Source organism: Gopherus flavomarginatus, chromosome 8 (genome assembly GCF_025201925.1).
Source record: "Gopherus flavomarginatus isolate rGopFla2 chromosome 8, rGopFla2.mat.asm, whole genome shotgun sequence".
Classification (NCBI taxonomy): domain Eukaryota; kingdom Metazoa; phylum Chordata; order Testudines; family Testudinidae; genus Gopherus; species Gopherus flavomarginatus.
The window spans coordinates 39,284,690-39,307,271 of NC_066624.1; the positions used below are offsets into that span (position 1 = coordinate 39,284,690).

The following is a 22,582-nucleotide window of genomic DNA, read 5'->3' on the forward strand; positions in this document are numbered from 1 at the left end:
GGTAATACACAGACAACTTACATCGGTAAGCACTGTCACCAGATGAGGCATATTAAAGTACTGCTTTATTAGCTTCCACTGTAGAACTCAGAAATAGCAGTCACAACTATGCTCAGCAGACAGGCAGGAACATGATTTCAATAATTTGGGATTTCCCAGGAAGAGTAATAGCACAACTAAGCTTTTCAGTTGCTGATTTTTCAGCAACCTGTGTAAGAGGAGATGGAAGGTGTATTTCCTGTGGGAGATGATGTTTGGTTCAGAAACCCCAACTAGAATCACTCCTCTTGTTGGATGAGTCTCTACAAAGGCACAGAGGATCAAATGGTCACGAGAACAAATTTCCTTCTTATGAGAGGTAGTAGTCTGGTTAGATAAGAGAGGTTTTTGCCTAAGGAAATCTGCACCATTTTATCTGCTTTGTGGATGAAGTGGACTTAATCCCTTTTCACAAACAGTAGATTTACTAAGTGGTGGATTTCTTTGTTTTTTAGTTGGCAGAGGAGCTGATCTAGTCACAGAGGCCATGAAAGACCACTGTGAACAGCAAATCAGAGTTCACAATAGGATATATAGGCTTTCAAGTCAGAACAGATCCATTGTGTTTATTTGTAAGAACTAGCCTGCATATTCTCTCTGCCCAAAAATTAATTTATGGTGAACAAAATGGAGGAGGCAAGGAATGTGCAGAAAGGCTGCACCCATGGCAGAGGTGAAAGGTAGGTCTGACATCCCCACCAGCCCTCCTACCTAAATACAACAAGCTAATTTTAAAAATTGATCCAATTAATATTTATTCCAGTGATCAGGAGAAAGCAGTTTATGGAACAAATCAATTTTAACAATGTTGCACTTCTAGTTGAAACAACTGTTACTTGGCCACATGACTGACTATCTTAAATGAGGCTTAAAATCTCATCCCATAGCTACATCCTTAGGCAAATTCTTCTCTCAAATGACAGTAGAGTGGTGCAGTCCTGCAACCCAAGCTGTTGTCCTCCCCTAGCCATGCGGAAGGCACAGATCAACTCAGCTGCAGTCTGGTTTTAAGACCAAGATTCACTAGTCTCTCTCTTAGGGGAGGGTTAATCATAAATGATTCTGAATACAGGACCATTTAAGGTAGTGGTCCCCTTCCTAATCTTCACTTAGTGTTTCATTCCCCACTGTCTCCAGTACTTGAATACTTCCTCCTAGATATCTTGGTTTGCTCCCCTAGTTAAACATTTTGGAGTTAGTGTGCTTGACCTAAGAAGTACTGTCCACACAATCCCAGTGTGAAGCCAGTATATGAAAGGTAGTCAGTGGGAATGAGAACAGTACACCACCAAGTAGAGTAGTAAATATACATCTGTTACAGGCTCTCTTGTCTAGGTGTGATTTTCACAAGATTGGCATTTTAAAGGACAAAACAAAAAGCTGATCTCAGCTCATTCAGATGACAGGGCACTCTAGAATCTGATAGAGGAAGGAGCCAACCTCCCCATGGCTTGTCTTCTATAGCTGTCCCATCAGCCGCTCTCCTTTTCCTCTCTCTCTCCCATTTGATGTGCAGTTCTCTGTATTAAGGGAACAGAGAAGTCCATGCCCTGCTCAGTCAGACAGGCTCTCTGAGAAGGCTGACTTGGATTTCTGTGTCTGCTCCAACCGGTTCAGAATAAACTGACTAGTATCTATGAAGCGCTCAACACAGTTCACAAAACAGGTCTCTGCCCGACTGTCCAGCTTGGGCCCAGGCTTGTCCATGCATTTCTCCTGCTCAAGACATGAAAAGAACCAGTCAGAGGAGGAGTCAAGAAAGGGTCACCACCTACACAGTTAACACTTCACAAACAAAAAGGTTTGTTATTTGGAACAGCAGATCCATCATAGGCAGTAGCTTTGGCAAAGGGGAGGGTTCTGGCTCTCTCCCACCCAGTGCATGCTTTGCCATAATGCTTACTGGCCCACTTTACAGTCAAACCTAAATAAGCTGACACCTACAAGCCTGAGAACTAAGTCAACTAAGAGGGTGAAAACCTGTGTTGTCAAGCTTCTCTACACTCGACACTTAGGCTTGGTCTACTCTACACAATAGGCAGCTTACATCGACTTAACTCTGTAAGAGTCTATACTAAAATGTAGCTCCCACCACTGTACCCTGCTCACTCCATCAACTTAATAACTCCACCTCCGCAAGAGGCGTAGCACTTAGGTCGATGTAGTTAGGCAGATGCAGTGTCAGTGCAGACACTGGGTTGCTTACGTGTACTGTTGCTGCCTTTCAAAAACCCTGAAATTCCCCACACTTACTAACCTCAGTTAAAGTGGTGCAAGCGCTCCTGATGAGGAGACACACCTCTGACCCAAGCAGCATAGGGTGGATGTGTAAATTCAATTACTGAGGTGATTGTGTGTCCACGTAACTTAGGTTGACTTAATTCTGTAGACAAGACTTGCCCTGAGTGTACAGACACCTGCCTCTTCTTCTCAGCTTGCTCCTGTCTTGTCCGTTGAGGTTTCCAGCTCCTGCTGCACACCTCCCTTCACAGAAAGCTGCACCTCTGCTCTCCTTGCATTTTCTACAAAGAATGGCAGCTCCAGCTATTTTGTCCCTGGCTTCCCCCCTGTCCTTGGCAAGGGTCAGCAGTTACTGAAACACTACTACTTTGTTCAGAATTTCTGCCTACCCATGGCAAATAGCCTAGACTCTACTAGTTTGACACGTTACGCCAAGTTTCCTCTTATGTTCAGCAAACGTGTTCCATTTACAAGTCAAGATGATTTCCCCAACAGCCTGGGAATACCAATTGCAATGTTGCTGCTCTGTCTCACTACCAGGAGTAAAGATGCAATCTCTAGCTGAAAGTTGTTTCTGGGGCTAGAGTTTAAAGGTGGCTCCCTGGCTCTATCCCAGAGGATAATTACAGTTATATATCCGGGTTCCCTCCTAGCCACTGGTCTCAAGGACTCTCCGGGTATACTACCCTAACACTCTTAGGGTTATGGGCTCCTCATCCATTCACACCTGCAGTCTTCTTGTGATGTGATGGACATTTGGATACACGCTGAAATTCTGTCTTGCGTTTCCCTCTCCATCGCCACCCACCAGCGCTGGGGAGACAGGTTACTGGGACTGGACGTGCCTCCGTGTTCTCCAGCAACAACCCTCCCCCACACACACGTGTAGTGGGGAGTTCCTACCCCTCTCACACAGCGAGCCTCCTGTTAGTGCCTAGACCCCTCTACTCTCCCGGACGCTGTCAGCACAGCCCCAGATGGAAGAAGGGGGTGGGAGCATGTCAGCAAGGGGCGCACCTGCGAGATGCGCGCAGCTAGCTCCGGATGGGGCAGGGGGGCGGGGACCCCGATCACCCCCGAGCGAGTGGAGGGAAGTGATGGACCCCCATTCCCCGGGGAGCATCTGGGGCTGCCGCCCACTCCCTCTCTGCCGGAGAGACCTGCCCGGCCCCGGCCCCGGCCCCTACCCAGCACAGCTCGGTCATCTGATGCACCAGCTGCTGGAAGCGCTGCTTCTGGGTCTCCACCTCGATGAAATGCTGCAGCTGCGGGTCAGTGGCGCCCAGGCCCGCGGGAGACGAGGCCTCCATGACGGGCTCCGGGCACACAGCTCGCCCCCGGGAGCGACCTTCACGTGTCTGCCAGCAGCTTGCTCGGCGGGGGATGATCACCTCACCACGCATGCTCAAGAGGGAAATTGTCCGCACTGCGCATGCTCGGAGCATCCTCACTATTACCCCTGGGCTACCAGGCCTCGCTCTCGTGACGAAGCCAGTGACTAACCAATCCCCGCGCGGCGGATGACCCAAGGCGCGCGCATTCATTCACGAGGGTGGGGGCTGGTGTTCAGAGTGAGTCTGCGGGGCGGGCTCAGCCCGGGGAGGGAATCAAAGCGCCTCTGCCGCTTGGGGGAAGCGAAGCTGCTGCGCCCTCTGCGGGCCGGGCCGGGGCGGGTCTCCGCGGGCAGCAGCCTTTGCCCAGCGTCGGGTGTGGGAGGGCGCCCCCCAGCCAGCTCCTGGGGCCGCGCTGTGGCCAGGCAGGCCCGGGGCAGAGGGACCAGATGTCCAATACTTGTGGCTTTGTCTTCTATAGGCGTTAGATTTGCCAACCCGCAAGGATTGGCCTGGAGTCTCCCAGAATCTCCCGCGGACTGTTGACAGCAGTGGGGTGATTTTAATAGGCTATGTTAAGAAAATGACATCATGTCAGGCTGGGGGAAAAATCTCCCGGAACAGTTCACCCCCCACCTCCCGATTTTTCACACTTGCTGTCTGGTCACTGTACGTGGGGGAAACATGGCCCAGCCAGTCTGTGCCTGTGGGGCTGGGGGCCTGGGTGGTGGGTCCCAGGGAGACGTACCTCAGCCAGCCCATGCCGATGGGGGCTGGGCCCAGGCCCAATGTGTCCCAGCCAGCCTGCATTTGCAGGGTTAGGGGCTGGCTGGGCAGGTGCTGGGCTGCAAGGAGACACCTGTGTCCTGCCAGGCAGGTCACTCAGGCCAAAATGCACCGCACAGTAGGTTGGCATAAGTCGCCTCGTCTCAGCCTCTGTGTGCATGTGTTCATGCTCCAATTTGTCTTTGACCAACATACACACCCCCTTGCTGCAATGCAGCAAAACCACCTCCCTGACTGACAGGTAGCCATGTGGTCCTACTGGGGATGATGCTGTGAAGGTGCAGATACTGTGCAACCTCTGTCAATCCTATCAGTCCTCCAACAGCTGTCCCATAATGCCTCATTGCCTGCAACAGGGACCACTTTGGTCACAATTGTGATCACCACTGACGGGCCATGGAGATTGGAAGCCATCCCCCATCCCAGTATTTTGGAAATGCCTTTTCTTGATTGCCTAGAATGGCAAGCACACCTAGTAGCACTCTCTTGTTGTGGGTCACTGCCTAGCCAACCATACCAGAGCTGCACACTAGACAGGCTCTTTCCTGGAGTAGACAGGAGCTATTGGATCTCAGTGACCCAATTCCTCTCAATTTGTACTGTTTTATTTTACAAAAATCCCTAGTTTCTATGTCTCTTTGATCAATCTCTGTTCGTAGTTCCTGCACGGGCCATTAGTACCTGGCTATTGCCATTTATAATCCCTTCAGTCTCAGCTGTAGCAAGAGCCCAGTGCAGCAGTGAAGTGCTGCTTTCAGGGATCCTTTCTCCAGGGAGGTTCTTGATCTGTACCTATAGCAAGTGGGTTGCTATTTTCTTTAGTACCAGGAGGGCTCCAACATGAGTTGTTGGATTGTGGGAGAAGCTAGGGTCCGATGCTGTTTGGTGGATCCAGATTTTTTCTGCCTTTCTAGGTATGGCGGGCTCTTTTAGGACTTTTCCGGTGCCTGTTAGGGCAGGTTTGTTAGTCACAGAAAAGATAAAATGGCAAAAATAAACTCTAATAAATGGCAGCTTGGTTCAAGTAGCAGTTCAGGGTTCATCATCTGTTATCTCGAGGATATTTCCCAAAAGGACCCTGAAGGTTGGTCGCTCATCTGCTTTCTGAAACAAAAAAACGCAGAGAGGAAAATACCAGTGAAGTAGAAACCCATGATTACATAACTACTGGAGTCTTGTCTATGCTAGGAAAGTTTCGCTGATGTAAATATACCAGCAATAACTGCATCTATACCAGAAGGATTTTGTTGATTTAGCCATGCTGGTAAAAAAAATAATCATACCCTTAACCAAGTCAGCTATACTGTATAAATTATAAGTGTAAAACAGGCCTGTGATAAAAAGCCTCTTTCCCCTCCTCCCCCCTAGGACTAGATGGCATTTGCTAAGCAAGGTTGGGTCCACTGGATGGAGTGACTATGCAGACTTGCAGATGGGTTGTGGCAGACATGAAGAATGTGTACTGGTGGGAATAAGGCCTACCTCATGCCAGCAGCTGTACATGATGGCATAAATTCTTTCTGAGGCCAGCTGAGGCCGATAGAGACGCAGTCCTTGGGTGACATGTTCTGTTGTCTCACTGTTGTTAAACCTCTCATAGGGCATCTTTCCCAGGGAGTAAACCTCCCACATCAGAACCCCTATCAAACAGAAATGTACATGGACAGTTCATGGGGCAGAAAGAACACAGGATCATATCGGAAGCAGTTTCCTAGAGGAGCTGATTCTCTCATTCAACCACTCTTTCCTTGTCAGCAACTTAAAATTTTGTCCTCTCAACTCACCAAAAGCCCAGACGTCAGACTTGCTGCTGAACTTGCTGTACAGAAGGACCTCTGGGGGAGACCACCGGACTGGAAATTTGGACCCCATGGAGCTTGTATATTCATCATCTAGGACATACCTGCAGTAGATACCCATTTTATGTGATTTTGCTTCACGCTTTTTCCCCATTGATTCACTCTTTCATCTAATGAACCTCTCCTGCACCCAGTCAAGCCTGAAGGGAAATGGAGAGACAAGACAGAGACAGAGCGGGAGGAAAATACACATGGATGAGATGGATGGGGTGGAGGAGCGAGTGATCGGGGAAGAGACAGGAAGAAGGGAGAAAAAGCTTGGTGAGAGATTTGGATGAAGACAGGTGAATACAGCGAAATGGGAGAAAAGAAAAACAAGGGTGAGAAGGAGGAAGAGAGTGAGAAAGGGATGAAGAAGATAAAAGAGATGCAGAGAAAAAGTGTGAAAGAGAAAGGAAGAGAGATGCATGTGCATGCATGCAAACTGACCTGGAAAGGCCAAAATCGGAGACTTTCACAATTCCTTGGTCATTCACCAAACAGTTGCGAGCAGCCTGTAGCAGAGATGGGAAGAGTCATAGTATCAGCATTGAATATGGCATATGAAATACACAAAGCCCTTCCCCAAGGGGGAATCACTGCAGCAGTGACCATCCCCCATATCAAACAATGTGCCTGGCACAGAATGGCTTGCTTTGGTCTCCAGGGGCTCAGAGGAAGGCACTGGTTGCCAAACCACAGCACCATGGCAGCTGATGTCATGGAGGAACATGAACTAAGATTTCTTTAGGTCATGTTATTGACACACTAACTATGGGGAGAAGAGGACTGAGCTTAGCAGAAGTTGGTGTTTCACCCAAGATATGTCAGAAAGACTTGGCAGATACAGATGCACCACAGCTGACACCATTCCTGCATCGCTACAAGGTAGATCAGGCCAGGTTGGAGATTTTATGAGCAGCATTAACCCTACTCACCATCTTCCCAGGTCCTTTAACTAACTCTCCAGCATCAGGATTAGAACTGGAAATTCTGCCTACATGTTACCCAGCTGAATGGTTCATTTTAGCTCTTGTATTAAGTTTGCAGCCTTCTGTCTCAAATATCTCTCAAGTGCTGAGGCCCTGACTTTTAAAGCTGTCTTCGATTTTGCAATGGTAGTTTATGGATGCCAATAATTTTTCTCATTTTCACATCCACAGGTATTTACAGGTCTGTTACATTAGAGCTTTAACTACCTGATACGGGGGTCCAATCAGACAGACATCTAGGTGACGTTAACTGCATCGGCAAATTTCAGATGTAAAAAGAGAGTCCTGCTTTTAAAAATGCGGTCCTGAGATTTGGCCTACACTTAAAAGTTAGGTTGACATAGCTAGACATAGTTACATCGATCCAGAGTGTGAAAAAAACACAACCCTGACCTAACTCCCAGTGTAGACACAACTCTGTTGATGGAAGAAGAATGCTTCCGTTGATGTAGCTAACTTTGGGGAGGTGGTGTACCTATACTGACATCAAAACCCCTTCTGTCTGGGTAGGTTGCATCTATACTAGGGGGTTACGCTGGCATAGCTACGAAGACACAGCCTGAGTCTGTTCTTTTTTCTACTATATTTGACTCAAACAGAATCCTGCCTGTGTTGCCTAAAGCAATGTCTACCACTGCCTGAGACCAGAGAGATCCTCCAGCCCTACTTATCTGCTGAGAACACCAAGTGGGCAAAAATGTGGTTGAAAAATCTTGTGCTTTCTTCAGTCTCTCTACTAAACCACAAGAGGAGCAGAGGCTTAGGAGGGCTGGACTGTACATACGGTACACACTTCTCATATTCTAGGAGGGTGAGAGAGATGCTTTGCAGAGAGAAGGCTGCATTGCTGCCTCTACATGCTCATGGACAAGATGGACTCAAATCAAACTGGTCAAATTAATTTAAAGGAATATGTAGAACTTGCTTCACTGACTCAGTCCATTAGTTCCTCCAACCCAAGATCCTCTCCAGCAGTAGATGAAACCATCAAAGTACGCTAAGCCCTTGGCTCTTCCTGGGAGGAAATTCTTTGCTGACCCCTGCAGCTATCCACTGATTGTCCAGAACATGAGATTTGAAGTTGATTTATCTCCCTATCTTTAATCTACCTAACTACAACTACGATCAACCATTGAGTTGTCCAGCCCAGGATATGACTGTGACCTCCCACATCAGTGACTCTCACAGGGTCATTACACCCTAAGTGAAGAATCGTTTCCTGTTATTTGTTCTCAATTCACCACCCATTAGTTTCACTGAGGAGAACTAGATGTTTTTTGGTTTGTCTGTAAGTTCAGCTAAGGCTTCTTTAAAGATAACCAGTGATTCTAACAGCACAGGACATGTGTCACTCATCACGTTCCCTATGGATCCTACCAGGTCTCGGTGCAGGAACTGCTTGGATTCCAGGTACTCCATGGCCTCACAGATGTCCTTGCACATCTCCAGCAGCTCAGAAGGCTGGAACTGCCCCCGGGTTTCCCGCAGGTAGCTCAGGAGGCAGCCCTTGGCCATGTACTCAGTGATAATAAAGATGGGGCGCTGCTTGGTGCAGACACCATACAGTTGTACCAGCTTCTCATGTGACAAGTTCCTGCATTGTAGGACAAGAAAGGAAATTAAACTTCAGTAAGTGGCTGAGGAGATGCTAGGAGCATGGAGACCGAGATCCTGGCAAGGGCAAGCATTCCAAAACTGGCACCTGCTAGCAAAATTGTGGGGAGGAAGCTCAGGAGGTGGGAATGGCAGTGGCCTCTCATCGCAGAACAGGTCGGTTCCTCCAGGGCAGGGTTGGTGTCCATAGGTGGAGCAGTGCAGGAATGACCAGGAGTGAATGAACCTGGAGGATGAATTCTGAGGATGTAGCAAGACCAAATGAGACATCTCTGTAGTAAAGACCCCACAGAAGACACACAGGATTTGTTGCCACTTACATCATGACTTTGGCTTCCTCAATGAACTCATCCTCTGACATGGAGCCCTCTCTGATCATCTTGATGGCCACATCAAATTGGCCTCTCCATTTCCCATGCTTGACCACTCCAAACTGCCCAGTACCCAGCTCCTTCAGGAAAGTCAGGTCTTTCGGGTCAATCTCCCATGACCCTGTAACAAACAGCAGCATGGGCAATGATGTGGAAGTAACTCACCTGGACAAACATATGCATAAGAAGGGATGCTGTTGGGAAAGGTGCAGGTGTACTTATTGCAGGGAGACCTCGCAGCCACCCCAACCCTTGCCTGTCCTAGAAGGGAAGGAACCTGGTAGGGGATTTTTTAAGAGCTCTGGCAGGGGAGAAGCACGTCACTGCAGGGAATGGTGCAGTAGCACTGAAGGCAGACACAAGTGGTAACATGCAATACCATCACACACGTATGGAAGAACAGCGGGCATTACCATAGCCCAGTCCTGCTGTGGAGGGGGCATTCTTTCGTTGTTGAGACACAGGGTATTTCAGTCTGGAGATGAGCCCTGAAACACAGCAAAGAGGTTACAGTGTGATGGAGGTACATCCCTGCTGTATGTACCCCCTGACGTTCCAGAAAAGAAGATGCAACTCCAGCATCCACCAGAAGACAAGGATATTCTTGCATCAGCACAAACCTACAGTCCTTGCTTTGAATTCCAGCACTGCCTGTCCTGTTGTGCTTCCTGGGGCCCAGAGTGTGACAGCATTCAGAAATGGGGTGCCACAGGGTGGCTGGCCCCTTTAAAGGCAGTCAGACCAATCTTCCTGTCTTTAAGCCAAGTGAGCCCACCTCAGGCCACCTGTAAGCAATTAGCTGCCAACCAACCTCCTGTGCAGTCAATTGACTAGCGAGTCCCTAGGAGTTCAGTTGGGGGGTTGCAGGCTTACAGAGAAGGGCTGCTCCCAAAGAGAGGCACTCCTAGAGACACTAGCAAGAGAAGGTTTCTGCCTACTGAATTCTCCCACCCCATGGAAAAGGACTAAGGTAAAAAGAGGCCCCTCACCCGGGGGCTGGTTGGATGTCATTGGCTACCGCTGGCCTGACTTGAGGAGCACTGCCCAACAGGAACTCTGCTCAGCTCTAAGGAGGGCTGGACTCTAAGCAGGAACTCTTTTGTGGGATTCTCATTACACCAAATAAATCAGACTCCAGGAGAAAGGGAATATTGTTTCAAGCTCTGGATGTGAGTGGTTTATTTCTGAATCCAAGGAGAAGGGGGAGAATGCCAGCAGGGTCTTGGTGTGCCACAAGGGGGTGCTCTGGGATGGCACCCTGCCACTGGGAGCATTCTAGTAGACCAGTCCCTGCATGCTCGTTCTGCGCACAGTAGCACCACTGAATGCAAAGGTAGAGTTTCATCCTGGCTTCGCTTGGACTGTTTCACCCTCCTCTGAATTGCTGCCTCCTCTTTGAGAGGTGGTTTCTTATCATGCCTGTGGGCTTCTGTTCTTCTAGGGACCCCAGCGATAGGGAAGGGGGAAATCATGCCATGACATGAATTGTTTCTCCCTTGGGTCCTGCTGCCAGAGGTCAGCTGGATAGGGGAGCCTTCAACCCCTTCAACCCCTTCTGGTCCCATTGCTGGAGAGGGAGATGCAAAGCCTGGGTAGGGTATGGGGCCCTTACAGAAGTCTGCTCTGCCCGTGTCCTCTTTCCTCTTGCGTACTCACCTGCAGAGTTGTGCTGATGGTACGTGATGAGCTCCGGGATGGTGTTGAAGAGGTGCTTTTCTGCCAGGTAATACTGATTCTGAGGTGTGGAGCACACCACATAATGGCGGATGACTCCTTGCAGGTCCCTGCGGAGCCAATCACACTCCGAGTCAGTGACTGAGGGGGGTGCCAGCTAGTGAGGGAGGTTGGCCTGGAAAGCGGGCATCAGAGCCGGGGGCAGCAACGGGACAGAAATGAGCCAGCTGTTGATACTGTGTCTAATGAAAGGAAAACAGCCTTGGATGGTGCTTACCCGGAGGACTTGGCAAACACAGAGACTGTGTATTTTCCTGTCTTGCTGGTGGAATCTCGGACAATGTAGCCTCCTTCTTTCCCCTGAAACACAGAGAGAGGGGATGAGGGGATTCAGCATGGAGGACAGGGCTAGATGTCTATGAGGAAACAAGGGATGGAACCAGAGATTCCAACCCCCCCACACACACTTGTACTCATTCCACAGGGGAGTGGGCAGGCAAAGGTTAAAGTGAACTGGGTTCTGAGGAGCTGGCTCACTGGAAGGGGGTGAAAAGAGGGCAGCGTCTCCACAATCAAATGGGGAGCCCAGCACAAGCTCTTCTTCCCCTCAGCCTGGAGTAGATCCCTTGGGTTCATTTTGCTTTGTCTTCTGACTGGATTGTTGGATTTGGCCATCCCTCCCTGGGCTGGGCTGGGGCTAGTGGACTCTGCAGTGCAGCCCTCTGGGACCATCCATCTCTGCCTGATTGGCAAAGCCATTCCACAGCAGGATCTGCGCTGCTTCCTAGTGTTAGGAACATACCCCTGCCTAGCTCAAAGGAGGCAGCAGCTTTATAGTCTTGCACATCATGCCTAGGGTGACCAGATGTCCCAATTTTATAGGGACAGTCCCGATTTTGGGGTCTTTTTCTTATATAGGCTCCTATTACCCCCCACCTCCATCCTGATTTTTCACATTTGCTGTCTGGTCACCCTAATCGTGTCAGATCCTCGGCTGCTGTAAAATGACCCACCCCACAGACTTCCATGGAGCTACCATGATCAACACCAGCTGGGGATCTGGCCCAGCCTCAAGATGATGTTAATTCCTATTGAAACGGCATCACTAGCCAAGCCAGTGCCAGCACTTCTCTGATCCTTTCAGCTGGGATGACAGCGAGGTTCCACTGCTTCTAGCAGAACATGACAGCTTTGCTGTGTCCTGCTGGGGTTCAGAGGGCAAGAGCCAGAGCAAGGAGAACATGCTGTGGGGGTGACGCATAGCTTTCCTTGCTGGAGTGAATTGGGTCTGGGCTCTGAGAAGGGCCCAGCAAGGACTGCAGTGGAGAAAGGCTCCAGCAGAGCTAGGCTGCTTATTTTTGCTGATGTCTCAGTCACCTCTTGCTTCAACAGTTGCTCAGCTTGGCTCCGGGTTATGTTTTTTGAATACCACCTGGAACAAGAAAACATGGCTGTGATCAGGGAGAGGCCCCTGGACGGGAAGCACTGTGGGGGTGGACACACAGCTCACTGGTGACACAGAGGTAGGGTGACCATACATCCTGTTTTGGCCGGGACAGCAGGGCTGGCTTTAGAAAATGCGGGGCCCAATTTGAACATTTTCGGCGGGGCCCCAGCAGGGATGACTTAAAAAAAAAGTAAAAAAAAGCCTTTCCATTTCTTAGCAACCGGTTCCCTATAAAAAGTTCTAATTTAAGGGATGTGCCACAGTATGTATTTTTTTGTACCAATAGAGTTTCCATACGTCCATATTTTAAAAAATTCCTCCTGGATGGCGATTTAAGAACCAAAAAGTTGGACATGTCTGGGAAAATACGGATGTATGCTAACCCTACCTAAAGTTCTTTTTTAAAAAGATGGGCCTGAATTAGAAATGAGATCCGTTTCACATGTCTGGGTCCCCACCACTCCCTGAGGGTGTGCTAGGGTGACCAGATGTCCCGATTTTATAGGGACAGTCCCGATTTTTGGGTCTTTTTCTTAAATAGAATCCTATTACCCCCCACCTCCTGACCCAATTTTTCATAATTGCTGTCTGGTCACCCTAGGGTGTGCACGTGTGGGTCCCAGCTGCTCCCTGCCGCCCCTCATTGAAGCAGGTGTGCAGGGTTACTGCCCTGGGAACTGCAGGGCACCAGTGGACATAGGGCGAGCTGGAGGCAGGGCAGGGGCTGACTGGAGGTAGGGTTGGCAGACCTGGAGACAGAGAAATGCGGAACTGGCTGGCTTCAGGCAGGGGTGTGTGGCAGGGGTTGGCTGGAGACAGGGCAGGGGCTGCAGGGCTGGTGCGGGCAGGGCAAGGGGTGCAGCAGGGGCTGGCTGCAGGCAGGGGGTGTGGGGATGGCTGGAGACAGGGGGCTGTGGGGTTGGCTGGCTGGCTTCAGGCAGGGCCGCAGAGGGGTGTGGCATGGGTTGGCAGGGCTGGAGACAGAGAAGTGCGGGACTGCTGGCTTCAGGAAGGGGGGGTGCGGCAGGGGTTGGCTGGAGACAGGGCAAGGGGTGTGGGGCCGGTGCGGGCAGGGCAGGGTGTGTGGGAGAGGCTGGCTGCGGGTGGCGGGGCGGGGCTGACTGGAGACAGGGCAGCGGGGGCGGGGCTGGCTGGAGACAGATTCTGGTCTGGGCAGGGTAGGGGTGTAGGGCTGGCTGGAGATGGGCTGGCTGCGGGCAGGGGGTGTGGGGCTGGCTGCAGGCAGGGCAAGGGGTGCAGGGCTGGCTGCGGGCAGGGCAGGGGATGCGGGGCTGGTGCGGGCAGGGCAGGGTGTGTGGGAGGGGCTGGCTGGAGACAGGCTGGTGCGGGCAAGGCAGGGGGTGTAGGGCTGGCTGGAGATGGACTGGCTGCGGGCAGGGCAGGAGGTGCGTGGCTGGCTGCAGGCAGGGGCTGGCTGTGGGCAGGGCAGGGGATGCAGCAGGGGCTGGCTGCGGGCAGGGGGTGAGGGTACAGGGGGTACAGCCCACCCTGTATGGTGGGTGCCCCCCTCTTCCTCCCTCCCCCACCGGGATAGCAGCAGCAGCCCGGGGTTCAGGGGCTATTTAAAGGGCTTGGGGCTCCCCTGCTTCCACCGCCCCGGCCCTTTAAATAGCCGCGGGAGCCCTGGGGAAGTGGCGGGGCTCCAGCGGCTATTTAAAGGACCGGGGCGGTAGAAGCAAGGGGCGCCCTGAACTTTTTAAATAGCCCCCAGAGCCCCGCAGCCCTACCCAGGGCTCCAGCAGTGGGGGTCTGGTGGCAATTTAAAGGGCCTGAGGCTCCAGTCCCTGCTGGGAGCCCCAGCCCCTTTAAATTGCTCCCTGGGGAATCCGGGCCACCCTCGTACAGTGCACCAGTGGGGCTTGGGCATGGGTCCCGATTCAGGGGAATTGGTTGAATTGGCCTAAAGCTGGCCCTGTGGGACAGTCCCACTTTTCAGCTCTGTCTCAGCCATCCCTACTTTTTCACCAAAACTGCACATTTATCCTGGCTGCAAGGCAGAGCAGGAGAGCAGCAGCTGCTGTCTGCAGGGGTCAGCTGAAGGCAGCGGTGCCCACCAGCAGGAGAGCAGAGAAATTTGCTGCTGGCAGGCAGCACTGCCTTCAGAGCTGGCCACCCGCATGGTGTGGAGGTCAGCCCCAGCCATGGGCAGTGTGGGGAGGGCAGCTCTTACGAGCCCTGTGTGGGGGAGGGGGTGGGAGCAGAGAGAAATATGGTCACCCTATGCAGAGGGCCTGGTTGTGCGAGAGGCAGTCACCATTCTCCAGCCCCATGTTCCAGTGCTGTACCCTCAAGCAGGCCTGTGACAAAAGCACAGTAGGAATGAAAGGCTCTGGGGCTCTGTGTGGGGCAGAGGGTATGAGAGCGGCAGGAGACTCTGATGTTAAAAGCTGAACTCTACGACTTAATAAAGAGAGGTCTCAATGAAGCCCGAATCCCCAGCTGGCCCTACGGCTTCTCATACTCACTCAAAAATCTCCAGGGAATTCTTGGCTTCAGTGACGTAGTTATTGGGAATGTAACCTTGCCTCCTACAGGAAAAGAGAGAACCCATCAGACTCTCCTTAGGGAGCGCAGGGAGACCCAGGATTCCTGCCCAGAAATCCTGGTGGAAAATGGCCACAGAGAGATTAAAGCCCACTGGGGCCAAAGAGTGTCTCTCCATGGACTCCAGTGGGCTTTGGATCAGGTCGGTACCAAGGGCATGCACAGCCAGTCCCTTGCAGTCCTCCTCCTTCCTCTGAACCAAGTGAATGAGCTGCCTCTCCCTCCTTGACACTGGCACAGACTGTTAGCCTGCGCCATGGAGCTGCAGCAGGCCTGGGGTGGCCCCACCAAGAGGGGGCTGTCCCCAGCACAGACTCTGCCAGCATGTGTCTGCATGGTGCAGCAGAGGCTGCCTACATTTAGTTTTCAGTGAGCAGGATGCTGGGGACAGTTCTCCACTGGTTCCTGCACCATTCTGAGGGAGGCACCCCCATGTGTGGGTGAGGTAGTTGTGTGCAGGGGTACATGGGCATGCATGTGCTCTGGGGGTGCTCTCAGGAGGGGGCTAAGTGTGTGCAGGATCGTTAGTGTACAGGGTGATGTGTGGCTGAGCTAGGTCCCTCCCCCACATTATCCACGCCAGGGCTCTTACCCATTCTTGTCCCGGGCTCTCCACCAGGGCAGGTTGCTCTCCTCCAGGACGAAATACTCCTCTCCTTTCTGCAGCTGCAAGTCCTGGGCATTCATTGGCTGGTAGTCGTACAGTGCCACCACTTTTTTCAGCTCACTCGCAGAGCTGGAAGACGGCTCAGGAGGCAATGGCTTCAGCATCATCTTTGCAGGGTGTGAGGAAGCACAGAACACAGTGAGGGCCCAGCGTCCTTCCCCTCACCGCGTGCAGTACAGAGCGCTGTTTTAGGGTTGGGTCCCTGAGCGTGCTACCCGGGCCTGGCACCGCCTTTGTCCCATCTCAGCTCCCCCTGCATGTTTCTCCAGTGCACTCACCTGCACCCAGAAAGGGGTTGAACCAACATGTCTCCTCTTGCGGTCTTGTTCATTGAGTCCTTACAAAATATGTACAGTTCCTCTGGCCTGTCCAAGCTCTAAGCCTTCCTTCGCTCAGGGCTTCACCTCTCCCCAGGGTCCCAGTTCCCTCTCAGCAGGGGGGTCTTGCCAATCCCACTCTGGCCCCAGATGCAACCTTCCCCCAGGCCTTTTCCTTGCCCCCCTAGGCTCAAATGCCTCCCCTTGCCACAGGGGCTCCACAGCCCTCCTCCCTGGGGTTCTGCTTGAGCACTCTCAGTTTTCCCTAGCCTGCCAGCATCAGGAGCCTGGAACAGGAGAACCTTCCTGCTGGCCGCTCTCTCTCTTCCTAATGCTCAGCAGGCTGGCACACCTGGTGATCCTGGAGCCACCTGTTCTGAAATGCCTTCGAAAAGGCATGGCTGGTCCCAGTCCCCCACTGCTCTCCAAGGGGACAGATCACCCTGTCACAAGTACTGATCCCAGCCACTACTCTCATACCTGATCCTCCTCAGGGGTTGGGGGAAGAGGCTTCTTTGTCTTGCGATGAGACCCGGTCTTTAAACCTTTAAGATAAGAAATGAATCAAAAGAAGCTGAAAAACTCATCAGGGTCAGTGGCTGGTGAGACGCTCAGAAGGTGATCCGGACCTGCCTTCCAGAGACGAGGCGAGGAACCGAAGCACAGAGAAGGGGCCGGGGGTGGAAGGTGGTGTCTTACTTCCATTCCTGCTCTCCAGGACCTGGCAACCCATTGCGTTTTTGGCTGTCTGAGAGCAGCATAGGTACTGGCCATCAATCCAGAAGCAGGGGTGGTATTTCTGCACCAGGTCGTTGTTGTAACGGATCACTGCAGCAGAAGAGTAACTCAGGTCAGCTCTTCACTCAGTGCTCCCCTCTTGAATCACAGTCGCACCTACCTATTTTTTTTCTATCTAGGCCTTACTCTCACACTCAGTACTGGGACATCTGAGTGTCCTGGAGAGCCAAAGCCCAGTTCCCTCAAACTCTCAGTTATCCAAAGGCTGGATCTGTCCCCCAGGGTTTGACCGAAGCTGCAGAGCTCCTACACAGAGCTGCAGAGCCTATGGGAAATCAGCTGGCTTTTTATCACCTGGGCACCCCGAACACAGACATCAAGACCTGCTGGCCCGATAACCCAATCCCCCATTACCTGAAACCTTCAGCCCTCCCTCAGGACTTCAGGCAATGGGGATTGGCCTGTCTAGTGTTCAGTCATTCTTCTTCTCCTTTGGGTGCCTTTTCCCTCTGACTGGCTTAGAGAGGGGTGAGACAGGCCTGCTCTCCAGCAGGATGTTCCTGGGTCTGCTGAGGTTTGGCAAGTCCTGGCTTTCCAATGGTCTTGAAATCAGAGACTCCAGTGGACAAGTCAGGACCAGACAAAGGGGAGTGTGAGAGGGTTTTAGAACAGCTCTGAGACCATAGCACCTTGTACCCCTCAGTGTGCTTGGGGAGTTGGTGGTGGATCTGAGTGGGTTGAGTTACTGACAATATTACTGATACTTCAGCAGCTGTGCTGGAAAGACAAGAAGGGGGAAGACATTAAAAACTACATGCTCAGCCCCACTAAGCCTGCTTTGCATTGCCCCAGGAATAGAAACCAGACAACTGGCTTGGTTGTCCAGCTGTGGACTCTCCTTGTGCAGAAGGATCCTTCAGGGGAGTGAAGCCAGCACAGCACTCTCCTCAAAGCCCCTAGCTTGGGGGGATGGCTGAGAGAAATGAGTGTGGCTGGAACGCCCTTGCAGTCCTGCAATCCCAGGCTGCTAGGACAACTCCTTTGAACTGCGCTGATGGCAGCCCTGAGGCTACTCTACAATGTTCCTCAGTACCAGGCCTGTGTCCAGTGACTGGAGGGGTCAGGGAACCGTAAAAGGCATGCCCATGCTGCAATTAAACACCCGCTGTTGGCCCATGTCAGCTGAGCCAGGCTTATGGGGCTCAGGCTACGGGGCTGTTTAACTGTGGCGTAGATGTTTTGTCTTGGGATGGAAAAGAGTCCCAGAGAGCAGGCTCCAGCCCAAATGTCTACAGTGCATTAAACATCCTCCTAGCCGACACAAGCAGCCGCGGGTATTTAACTGCAGTGCTGACATACTTACAGCCATGTTTGTGGTTCCCCTTCCCTGAATGGTTCCAAATGGCCAGGCCTGAGGTTCTGGCCCCAGGAGTCCAGGCAGCAAGAGGCTGGGCTGGTATGATGCCCATGCATTAAAATAGAAATGCACAAAGGCTGGGAAGTTTCAGCAGTTTGCTCTGATGAGCCATACACCAAAAGAACATGATTATGCAGCACACCCTGTGAGCAACTCCCCCTGGAGTCAACAAGAGCAGCTCATAGCCAGCTGCTGCACAGTCGCACTAAGGGCCTGACTGTGTAATTACATCCTGCCTCCGGCATACCCCTTCCTCCTTTAGCTCAGAGCAAGGGAGAGAAGGGGGCCCCTAACTCAAACTCTGTAAAGCCCTCACTCTCCTTGCACAGCTGTCACTGTACTGGCCTGTTGCCTTTCCAAAGAACTGCTGTGGGAAAAGTGACTATGGGTGGTTAATTCTGAAAGCTGCCCCTTTTCTCCCAAATGGGGCCCACTCCAGCCCTGCAGCTGGAAACTCTGGTGTGCTGAGGAAGTTCAGCATGGATCTGGAGACACACCCAGGGCAGAGGAGGCTGCTAAACTCTGTGTGGTGGCACTGGAAATGTTAATTTCACTCCCTCCTTGTGCAAGTCTCACTTCGCCTGCCTGTTCAGGAGCCTCTCCTAATTGAGAAACCCCCCCAGGACCAGGTACTAAAGCAGCTGTTCTGTCCTTTTTACTAGGCATCAGATGCACCGATGTCCTCGCACGCAAGGTTCCATGACTGTCATGGCAAACTGTCACAGATGGTACTGCGGCACAGCACCACCCCTCACTGGAGAGACACTCCCTCCTCTCCCAGGAGCCAGAACCAGCTAGTCCACGTGTTCTCTAGCAACAGCCCTGGGTTCAGTGTGTGGCACTTGATGGGCAACCAGAGTTCTGTTATTCTGGGCTGAGTTTGGCCGCTGAAGACAGCAGTTGCTGAGGAGTAACATTAAGGGCTCCAGCATGGAGAGCTGAAGGCACAGCCGATGCAGGGGTATGGTTAATGGGGAGACCAGGGCACACTGCTAGACAGAGTGGAAGCAAGTGGTAGGATCCAGGCAGAGTAGTGTGAACACAGCACTGTCACCCAGCTGAAGAGCTGATCTGAACTACAGGCTTTGCTAAATGCCTGCTGTTGAAGAAGATGGGAGTTGGCATGCAATAACTGACTTCCCCGTTATCAGACTGACATCCTTCCGGCTTGCATGTGTGAACTTCCCTGTGTCATTTCAGACAGCTAATCTCCCCCCTCACACGCAAGCCCACACACACACAGAGCTCCATCAGATTTCAGCTGCCCACAAGTGTTACAGCCCTGCTACGCTGCATCATTACAATATGGTCCCAGCTCAAATGAAATTATGATGATTCTAGCCCAAAGCTGATGTCATTGCCCTGTGCGGAATACAGGCACCTGCCTTGCCCGATGTAAGGTTTTTTAAAAGGTTTAATTGTGAAAGCCAGAGACTCACCATTCTTCAGTTGGTGGATCCAGCGTTTGCGTAACTCCTCTGTCGGGGAGAAGACGTAGAGGGGTCCTTCATCATACACCACCTGCGAGACAAACAGACTTACGCTCTCCAGAGCAGCCAGGGGAGAAGGTGGGGACAAGGGCCTTTAATCTTTTGCTGCAGAGCATAACCCCTTTAATTTTGTCCTGGCCCCTTTGCTGTGCTTATGAGACTGTGACTAGGAGGTTATAAATAAGCCCCCTCCCCCAAGACTTTCCACTTCCTCCTTTGACTTTCAGTATGTCAGGGGCTGCTTTGTTCACCAAACGGGACTCAGACAAGCAGAGAATGGATAGGAAGCTTATGGGGCCCAATTGCAGTTTATGACTGGATCAGAGATGGGCTAAGGAGGGGAGATTCATATGGAATTCAGTCCACAAAGAGCCAAATGTCTTTAAGTCTCCAGAACTAGAATCCAGAAAACTGTGTCCGTTTGTAGCTAACCAGCTAACCAAGATATTGGAGATGGGCCTGAACCAAATCTGCAGATCTGAACACCCTCAGATCCAAACTCTGCAGCAGACCCTAGGTTCTCTTGTGGGTAGAACCAAAACTCTGGATCTGAAATTTGGGGGAAGTTTGGATCTGGATTCAAATGGTGCACCTCACGCCCAGATATTCACCCTGGCTCAGACACCAATGTACCTACCACATTACAGCCAGCACAGTAAAACTGTGAGAAAGTTACTGTATAAGCAACACTATATAATAGAAACTAAGGCTACATCCACACTATGAGCTGGGGTGTACGAGCTCGTTGAGCTACAGTGAGTATAAATAGCGTTGCCACAGTAGCACAGGTGGCAGCAGGCTGAGCTGTGCCAAGTACATACCCACTGGTTTCACATCAACATCTAGTTTTTATTTGGTCCCCGCAGTGTCTGAGTACATCCCAGTCCCTTAATGTATTTAGCCTCAGAACACCCCTGTGAGGTAGGGCAGTCCCATTATCCCCATTGTACAGATGGGAAGTTAAGGGTCAGAGGGACTAAGGGTTTGTCTACACTTGACAGTTAATTCAGATTAAGGTTGGGTGCGAATGCAAAGCACAATAGCTATCCCAGATTAGCACCCTGTGTGGGTACTCTGATTCTGGAGTAAGAGTGCAGTGTTCCTGGTTAGCCTACCCCACTTTCAAAGTGGTTTAAGCACAGCACCTTGCATGTGATCCCAATACAGCAAAGCACAGGAACACTAGCCCTACCCTCCACCCCATCCCTGCTACCTTCTCATGCAAAGCAAGGATGAGCTCATTGCAGCCAGCACCAGTGGGAGCTGAGGGGAAGAGTGACTCACCTGGAAGGGGTACGGGAACCGCTCTATAATCGAGATCTGCTCCATCTCATTGTAATCCTCCCCCTTTCTCTTCGAGAGACAGACAGAGAAGGTGGATTTATAGTCTGGAGCATTGCTACCAGTGCCTGCAGTACCCAAGTACCAGCCCCTTAGCTTGGATGTGCACACAGATTAGAGCTGTATAACGAATTTGCTGTGTGCTCTATGGCTCTGGATACCAGGGCTTTGTAATACGGGCAGCTCCCCGGTCTTTGGGGATTTGGGATCTTAATCTGCTACAGCTTTTCGCCACCCTCTGGCATGTCAGAGCACAGAGAGCCTGCCCATTGCCCAGGCACCAAGGGATCTCAGAATAGGCCTTTGGGCCAGTATGAGCGCTAACAGTAGACAGAAGAAGCCAAAGCCTGCTTCCCTGCCTCTGCTTCTCCAGGCATCAGGGCTGGGAGAGGCCTATGAGATTGGGAAAGCAGCTAGCAGTTACCCCCTACACCAGGACTTGCTTCTGGAGTATGCTCTACCTAACATCCCATTTGTCATGACAGAGCAACAGGGCTAACAGCCACGCAGTGGGGGCCAGTGTGCCCAGATGACTAGAGTGCAACCTCCAAATGCCCATCTGGAAATGGAGTGGGAAGCTCCCACATTTTCTGAGGACTGAATCAGGGAACCTCCCACCAATGTCCCAAGGGGACTGGAAAAGCCCTTGCCCCCTAATTCCCTAGGGGCCTGCAGCCAGAAGACCCCACCTTAATTCCCCAGAGGAACTGCAGCCAGTTCCTGGGGGGCTGACATAGGACTCGACTCCCTTTCCACGAAGAACTGAGGCAGGAATCTCCCCACAGGGGCTGGGCACACCCTGCAGGTACGGTGGGGAGAAGGGCTGCCATCGGCCTGTGTTCCTGCCAGGGACAGCTGGGCTGGGAGGAAGCACTGGGGATGGGAGGAGGGGGGCAATGTCAGCAATGGGGACATGTTCCTTTCTTACCGGCACCTGCCGCTCCAGGGGAGGATTATTCTCTGGAACCACTGTCTCCACACAGGTGATTTTCTCTATGTCCACAGACCCCTTCTTACTGCCTCGTCGCTGTAAAAGAGAACAAGGGAGAGGAATTGGGGGGAGGGAGACAAGACCCCCATGATTCAGACCCCCAGAATTTAGCACAGACCCTGCCCCCAGAAACCTACACGTAATTCCCACTGACTTCAGCATCCAAGGGCAGGATTTAGCCCAGAGCCTGATACTCCTCTCCAGCAGTTCCTGGAGCCATCACAAGGTACCACCAGCAGGTTCCCCTGGAGATCCTGGGATGTTGGGCTCTGAGCTGTATTGGCAGTCTCCTGAGAAACTGCATCAGGAATAAATGCCTGGAAGGGCACATGCTCTTTTACCCTGGTGAGCAGGGAAGGCAGCTGTCAGCTCCTAGACTCTGTTGCAGCCCCATGACACTAGAAAGGGATGTGAGCTGCAAAGTTTGGGTGTGGATCAGCATCTGGGATCCAAGCTTCCCCAGAGTTTAGGAGGAGGGGGGGAGGAGGAGGAGGAGGAGAGGGGAGGGGGGTTCCCATTACACGGAGAGAAAGGGGCCAGCCACTAAGCTTGGAGTCTGATCTGCACCCAAGCTGGCTGCAGGGTTAATCTCTAAGCACCAGCCTGGACTGTTATCCCAGTCTCCATCTCTGCCTGAACAGGATGTACTGACACAGTCGGACGTGCACAGAGACTAGGTCAAACCTCAAACCCATACATTTCCCTTCCCCCTCACATCTATCC

General features: G+C 51.9%; 2 protein-coding genes across 4 annotated transcripts in view; both read right to left on the bottom strand.

The window, feature by feature from the left end:
• Positions 1-805: 805 nt before the first annotated feature.
• Positions 806-3,699, bottom strand: TIMM8A (translocase of inner mitochondrial membrane 8A). Its single transcript, XM_050965113.1, has 2 exons — positions 3,468-3,699; positions 806-1,755 (listed from the first exon to the last, which is right to left on the bottom strand). The coding sequence occupies exons 1-2, from the start codon at positions 3,681-3,683 to the stop codon at positions 1,594-1,596; spliced, it is 378 nt and encodes a 125-aa protein (XP_050821070.1). The 5' UTR covers positions 3,684-3,699; the 3' UTR covers positions 806-1,593.
• A 1,285-nt stretch (positions 3,700-4,984) lies between these two features.
• Positions 4,985-22,582, bottom strand: part of BTK (Bruton tyrosine kinase) — a 30,505-nt gene continuing 12,907 nt past the window's right edge. For all 3 annotated transcript variants that reach the window (XM_050965039.1, XM_050965038.1, XM_050965037.1), the window contains 17 exons: positions 21,797-21,895; positions 20,812-20,880; positions 19,477-19,558; positions 16,582-16,710; positions 16,363-16,427; positions 15,491-15,672; positions 14,820-14,882; positions 12,264-12,318; positions 11,164-11,246; positions 10,869-10,996; positions 9,626-9,700; positions 9,162-9,333; positions 8,605-8,821; positions 6,686-6,750; positions 6,182-6,300; positions 5,880-6,037; positions 4,985-5,501 (listed from right to left, as the gene is read on the bottom strand). In XM_050965039.1, coding sequence (XP_050820996.1) covers positions 5,430-5,501; positions 5,880-6,037; positions 6,182-6,300; positions 6,686-6,750; positions 8,605-8,821; positions 9,162-9,333; positions 9,626-9,700; positions 10,869-10,996; positions 11,164-11,246; positions 12,264-12,318; positions 14,820-14,882; positions 15,491-15,672; positions 16,363-16,427; positions 16,582-16,710; positions 19,477-19,558; positions 20,812-20,880; positions 21,797-21,895 — 1,833 coding nt within the window. In that variant the 3' untranslated portion in view covers positions 4,985-5,429. The remainder of the gene's footprint in view (positions 5,502-5,879; positions 6,038-6,181; positions 6,301-6,685; positions 6,751-8,604; positions 8,822-9,161; positions 9,334-9,625; positions 9,701-10,868; positions 10,997-11,163; positions 11,247-12,263; positions 12,319-14,819; positions 14,883-15,490; positions 15,673-16,362; positions 16,428-16,581; positions 16,711-19,476; positions 19,559-20,811; positions 20,881-21,796; positions 21,896-22,582) is intronic.